This window comes from Phragmites australis, chromosome 16, assembly GCF_958298935.1.
Source record: "Phragmites australis chromosome 16, lpPhrAust1.1, whole genome shotgun sequence".
Classification (NCBI taxonomy): Eukaryota; Viridiplantae; Streptophyta; class Magnoliopsida; order Poales; family Poaceae; genus Phragmites; species Phragmites australis.
Genome location: NC_084936.1, coordinates 17212420 through 17219279, shown reverse-complemented (window position 1 = coordinate 17219279; position 6860 = coordinate 17212420). Strand labels below are relative to the sequence as shown.

Below are 6860 nucleotides of genomic sequence, written 5' to 3'. Positions count from 1 at the left end.
TGGAGGGAAAAGCACCTTCGCCAAGCGTCGAAGACCCCTTCGCCTGGCAGAATGAAGCGTAGTTATAAGAATGTGTCTAGCTCAGTAGTCATGTAAAGAAAAGCCAGAGTCATGTACACGCTCTTTCCTCCATGCCCTTTTTTCCCACGGGGTTTTTGGGATGGAGTTTTTAGCGAGACGTACATGTCGACGGCAAACCTGGGCCCTTCCATAGTTGTAGCCGTTCGCCCTGTTGTCCTATCAGAGCTTACAACTGAGGGACTACTGTTAGGGGAAAGGCCCAGGCCCGCAAAGGGACCCATGTAACCGAGCCACCCATGTAACTAAGCAGCCCATGTAAAGGCCCAAGGACCCCCTTTGTAATGTTTGTATCCCACCAAAGATTTGAAAGAAAGTTTCACCTCTCCCCCTCACCTATATAAAGGACCCAAGAGATCAAAAGGAGGAGAGATCTCTCTCCTCACACATGCCATTCATCTCTTTATTCAGATATAGAACCCCTCGGTCAAGCTGGGAATGGTTCCAACACCCCGGAAGCGCACATGCATGATGAGAAGTCGAGAAGGCACGAAGCTTAAGCATGCAGCTTGATAGACTGCAGATTTATCAGCAATTACATGATTAACGAGGAAGGTTAGTCATACGAAAAATAGAACCACAACAAACTTAATTTTCCATCAATATTTAGCATCAGTTGATCTTCTCAACACAGGTGAGGACCGAGAACAGCAGAGCATTGCGACGATGGGAACCTGGACATGTATCTCCTCACGGCTTGGGAGGGGAGAGCTCTGCTTTGGCTTTGAGCTCCGCCTTGGGCCTCTGCGGCGCGTTCTTGGGGTTGGTGAACCAGGTGGTGTAGAGGAACTGCTTGTGAGGCCCGTCGTGGTCGCAGATGAGCCTCAGTTTCTGCCGCTCTCTCATCCACCGCAGCATGATCTTCATCTGCCTCTTGCTCGTCAGGCCCCTCAGTCCAACATCCTGTACACGAAAGCCAGGATTAATCTCACTCGTCGGAGGAACAAGGGGCCGAATCTCTGAGCACAATTAAGCATGCGCCATTGGAAACCCAATCCAAGATGGCCTTTCTGGCGCGAATCGTTTTTGTGGGAAGGAGCAAAAGAAAGAGGCCTCCGAAGAACCATTCCGTCGAACAGGTTGCGTGACGTGCGTGTGCTGGCGCTTGGCTGGAGAGGCCGGGGTCGTCCACGGACTGTCGCCGGCGGGGGTGCGCTTACCTTGACATGATCCCAGACGTCGGAGATGGTGAGCGGGCCGTGCTCCCTGACGACGTCGAAGATGGCGCGGGAGATGGACTGGGTCTGCTCCGGCGGCGCCGTCAGCTCGATCGGCGCCATCTTCGGCTTCCCCTTCTTCGCCGCCCACCGCGCCGCCGTCGCGAACATCGCCGGCCTCCCCGCGCACGTGTCGCTTCTGGTCTCACGAGCGCCCGCCCGCACTTCGCAGCGAGGTCAGCTCAGCTCACTGGCTGCCACGGCGCGAGAGCTTGTGAGAAGGCATCGAAGTTCCTGGAGCTTGCGACAAACGCTCGGGACCAGTCCGAAACTCGCTTCAGCGTAGGTCAGCTCACTTTGGCCCAGATGGCCCATTAACAAGTGGGAGCGGCCCATCTTCAGTCCTAAGGATCAGGCGACTAAGGATTTTAGTCACCCGGTGTGAACACACGCCGGCGAGGGGATGTATGCTTCAATGGCGGTTCCTGATAGGGATTGATTTTTTGGGGGCCAGGGAGAAGTTTCCTTCCTCGCTGACTTTAGAGGAGGTTCGGGGGAGAGAGGTTAGCCTGGTGAAAAAGACGGATGTGGGTGTAAAACGGCGAGGTGGCGGAAACGCCACCAGCCGCAGGTCACATGAGGCGGCAGGGGGAGCGTGTGCCTGACGGGTCATGCGAGGTGGTTGAGGGTGTGGGGGAGGACTCGATCAAGATCGGACGAATCAACTGAAAATAAAAGAAAAAACAGATGCCTCAAGAATAGCATCACTCTTATTTCTTTGTCCTTTCTTTTCTCATTAGAAATCTTTGTTACAAACAAATAAATAGATGCAATTGTGCAAACAAATACTGACACCTATTCAAATATTGCGGTTGATCCTACCGGTGGAGTCATTAGACACCAAAGATTTTTTTTAATCTAATAATCCAATACAAAAGTTGCATAGGATAGATCGGCAAAAGACAACTTGTAGCCTAGGTTTTAGCAAACCCCGAAAGTTGTAGTGGGTTTCTACAATTTTTTTCTTAAAAAGTCAGAAATAAGAAAAAAAAAATTCATGTTGTATCTGAATTTGTCGCGTAAACTAAGGTTCCAACGAATTCGAAAAACGCATGGCCCATATCGATATGGATGTATACGAGCACACAAGGATCCAGTTTGGTGTCAGGCCGCCAGCCCACGACCCTCCAGCTGTGCCCCCCCCCCCCCCCTCCTCCTCTATATATAAAGTGGATATAAATATATATATATATATATATATATATATATATATATATATATTCTGTAGAAAAATGCGTATAGGACAAGCGCACGCCGACCAAGCAGCCACCTAAATATCCTTTTAAGTCACAGTTGCTTTCTACCACATCGTTTTAAACAAAGTTTTACCATAAGCTTTCAATTCGTCTATGCTCATCAAATTAAACGTGAATAACCCATCCTCCTAACCAATCTCTGGCGCGCATGCCAACCTCATAGGCCGAGCACGTGCCACCTGCGCTCCGAGCATGCTCCCACCCATTGACCCCGTGGGCCCACTAAAGGCCGAGCAAGGATTACAACCAGTTGTAACTTTGTGCATAAAGAAACTACAACTATAAGCATATTGTAACTAGTTCACACTGAAAAATACATGTCGTAACTAGAGCGTCTACTATATTGTAACTAAAGTGCTTAACATGTTATAACTAGAGTGTCTATAATATTATAATTGTAGTGTTCACCATATAATAATTAGTACTCACTCGACAATACATATCATAAATAAAGTGTCTACTATGTTGTAATTATGTTGTTGAGCATGATGTAACTCGGCTGTCAAGGGTGGTGACGTGCGGGGTGGATTGAAGGCGGACTCGGTCGGGCGTGCGTTGAAGCAGTCAGGGGCATGCAAGAGGGAGCAAGGCTCGATAGGGGGCGTGCAGGGAAGGAAGCATGGCTCAGTCGGGCGGCCAGTGCACAACCGAGGTATATTCTGCGCTTGCGTGTGTGTGTGTATATATCTCACTAAATAACTATTCAACTCGCTATCCACTCCGTAACCGGAAAAAACCATCACGCTAGCCTTTAAATAGCAGTTGTTTTGTTATCTCCCATCTAATCCCCCACAAACCGCTGTAGATCTCCAGATCTGATTTTGTAGCCAATATCAGTGAGGGCGATTTGATAGGGTGGTGAATCCCTTCGTCTCACTGTGCTCGCTCCTCGACGTTCACCAATGAGCCGAGATGTCATCTGTCGGTGCAAGTGCTCTCTCCAGTCTCTACCATCGACCCAATCGGCGTACTTAGCGGCGACACCATGGCGGGTGCATGCGTTGCTCGGCAACGGCGCCATGGCGGGTGCATGTGCTGCTTATCCATCTTCGCGCTCATAGACCTCAGCGGGCATTGCCACAGCGGCAGCACCCACGATTCTTGTAGTGCTTGTTGGGCCAAGCGACAACATGGTGGTCATCATGCCCTCACCATCTCATTCAATCCAAGCGTTGGAGTTCCATTTGTGTATTATTTTGATCTTGGGTTAATGTGGTGTGTTGAGGAAATATTTCTAAAATCTTTTCTAGTATAGAAAGAGATCTGTTGAATCATATATTACGAGAATTTTTCATATTTATGGTTCAATTTTGAATGGACAGGTAGTTCAGTTCATATTCCCCATTCTTTTTATCTTCATATTCTTTACTCAACAGAAAACCATAATTATCATAACTAAAAAATTATAAGTAAAAGATGTAAATTATAAACAGAAAAGTATCGAGGAAATGCTAAAATATTTCTATTGTACACAAAAATTGTCTTTTCCTCAACCAAAAAAAGATAATCATCAAAATCGAAATATGATGAAAATAATCATCAAAACACGAAAACAAGTGATTTCACGCATCACATATATGGTTACTTGATCATTTTACCTATCTTTCATTTTCTTGATTACCCATAGATTATCTCTCTGACTACATGATTAATTTCCTTATTTAGAGAGAAAATCTCGTAGTTTGTTATCCCTTTCCTTGATTGACTAAGATTGTTTCCTGATTACATGATTAGTTTCCTTATTTAGAAAGGAAATCCCGCATACTGTTATCCCTTTACTTATTTAGCTAAAGACTGTTTCCTAATTATGTAATCAATTTCTTTATTTTGAGAGGAAATCTCATAGGTTGTTATTCCTCTGTACTCCATATATGACACTAGTACCAACAACTGATTTCCGGTTTCTTAATAGATTTTTTCTATTTTATTACATGTGTTTTTCAGCATTCCTGTTTTATAATGCATGTTTTCCCGTTTATAATAGGTGTTTCCAGTTTCTTAATAGGTATTTTCCTATTTATAATGTGTGTTTTCTGTTTTATAACATGTGTTTTTCATTTTCTTAATATGTGTTTTCCTATTTCTTTAATGTACTATTTCCTTATTTTGCCAAGAGATATTTTTGGATTGAGGAATATGTGTTTTCCGGTTTCTTAATAGCCATTTTTCTATTTTATAACATGTGTTCTCTAGGTTCCTTGTTTTATAATAGTTGTTTTCCAATTTTATAATAAGGATTTTATGGTTACTACCCATAGACCTATTTGGTCACTCCAACACAATAGTTTCATGTCATCTACTGACTAATTATTGAACATGTATTGATCAGTTATTGATCATCTACTTATCCATTACTAATAATCTACTAAATCCATGTAATAGCAAATTCCAACACTTAAAATAATTTTCAAGCCTCCAAGTCATTGCAAATTTCATCAGTAGAACCTAAGCTACTAAAGAAAAGAAAGTATGAGTACTGAATCGTAGTAAATTTATTCAATATAACCTAGATTATTGAAGAAAAGAAAGGATTTTTGTTGAATGAAAGGAAGATTACAGAAGAATTGTTGAAGCTTGAAAGGACGACTATCGAATCCAAACCATACCAAATTTCAGCACTTATATTTTTGGGCATCCAAGACATAGTAAAAAAATTAAACGCCAGTAGTGGCAGCACACTGAAGGAATATTGAATCCATGTCATATAAAATTCCAACACTTAGTTCAATTTTTGAGGTTCCAAATCATAGCAAATTTCTTCAATAACACCCTAGAGTTAGGAAGAAAAGAAAGGATTTGAGTGTCAGTAATATTATTGTTATTTAGTAATTATGTTTAGTGGTGTCATTAACTGATGAGGACATCCCTCCTACGGATGCAAACGAAACTCCTCAAGTTGCTATGCAAGGTCCAATTACTCGCGCTCGCGCTCGACTCTTAAATTTACAGGTGAACTCGTTCCTAAGCAATTCTTTTTGTGAGTTTGAGAATAAATTGCTACCTAATGATTTAATTGTACTTAGGAACACAGGAGAGGACCAGCAAGGGCGTGGAGAAGACCTTCGAGGCGTGGAGGGCCAGCGCGGACGTCCGGTTCAAGATGGAGGCCCAAACCGATTCGATTTCGTTTCTGTTTCGGACTCCAGAAACAGCCCGCACTAAAACGGACGCCCAGGTTGCATACGGAGTCGGATTTGGGCGTACTATAGATGGATGGAAAGATAATTTCAAGATGCTTCCAATGGCACCAGTATCAGGCTCAAATTCATCTGGAGTTAACGGGAATCGTCCGAACAAGTTGACGTCCAGAATCTGTCTCGGCGATGCGACGTCGTATTTTGGTCTTTGGGCCTTGTATCGTGTTGGAGCCCAATAGGGGCGCGTCCAGAGGGTCTTGCGCGACCCTAGAGTCTCCATAAACAGCCGTCGTGCCGTCGTTTAGGGCTGGGTTTTGCTTAAGTTAATTTGTCAAGAACAGTTCGCCGCTAGATCGGTTTGTGAGACCCCAACTTGTGAGCTTAATCAATTCATCTGCAATTTTCCAGATTGTGTTCTTCTTGGTTCTTGCTTGTGTCTTCGATTCGCAGGCAAGGATTAGCCTTCGTGGCGAGGTCAATCGCGCAGCGCACGGTTGATAACCCGAGGAGAAGTGGTGCTGCGATTGCGGGGTTCGAATCTTATTGATTGGAAGCCGGATCGTTTGTGTCAAATCTCCACCAAATCGTTAGTTATCCCCACCTGACGGAAGATCGGGACCCCCTGTTCCCATCATTAACTTCGGTGAATCATCGATAGGCATGCTTCCTTCCTCAATGACAGTGACTAATTTGTTCAGTAAACATTTGTTTATTTGGTACTTCAAGTTTTTTTCAGCAGATGACATGCTTTTCAGTAATTGATTCTTTTTTTTTAACACTATGCAGACTGTATTCACTCCCCACCATCGTCAATATTGGAATGCCATGCCGAGCTGTTGTCGGGCTCCCTTGTGTGCAGTTGAGATCCTCTCATGTGGGAGATCCTATGACTGTCATAACCACTCCTGCGCATGCGCTCAATCTAAAGGTGGTTGAGGCCGATAACAACGATAGACAACCGATGGGACGAAGGTGCTTGAAGTTGATAGGGGTGGGAGGTGCGCAACTACCAGATGCTCTGCTTGAAATCCCCTTTCATCGGTGCCCGTGTTAAAATCTGCTTCAGCCGCTTGTTGATGGAGCTCACGAGCGCTGACCCCTCCTCATGTGAGTTTGGAGCTCATGGAGGTTGTGCCCCCTCCTCACGGTTGGGAGAGCTCAATTTGGTCGAT

At 44.6% G+C, this 6860-nt stretch overlaps 1 protein-coding gene across 1 annotated transcript; it reads right to left on the bottom strand.

Moving 5' to 3' along the window:
* Positions 1-550: 550 nt before the first annotated feature.
* On the bottom strand, positions 551-1571 carry LOC133895657 (uncharacterized). Its single transcript, XM_062336120.1, has 2 exons — positions 1239-1571; positions 551-981 (listed from the first exon to the last, which is right to left on the bottom strand). Exons 1-2 carry the CDS (start codon positions 1404-1406, stop codon positions 769-771), a joined length of 381 nt encoding a protein of 126 aa, XP_062192104.1. The 5' UTR covers positions 1407-1571; the 3' UTR covers positions 551-768.
* Positions 1572-6860: the final 5289 nt, after the last annotated feature.

Excerpts from the sequence above, each read along its gene's own strand:
- LOC133895657 (XM_062336120.1), bottom strand. The coding sequence starts at position 1,406 with ATGTTCGCGACGGCGGCGCGGTGGGCGGCGAAGAAGGGGAAGCCGAAG. Across the intron at positions 982-1,238 it reads ACGTCTGGGATCATGTCAAG|GATGTTGGACTGAGGGGCCT; the intron begins GTAAGCGCACCC and ends TTTCGTGTACAG.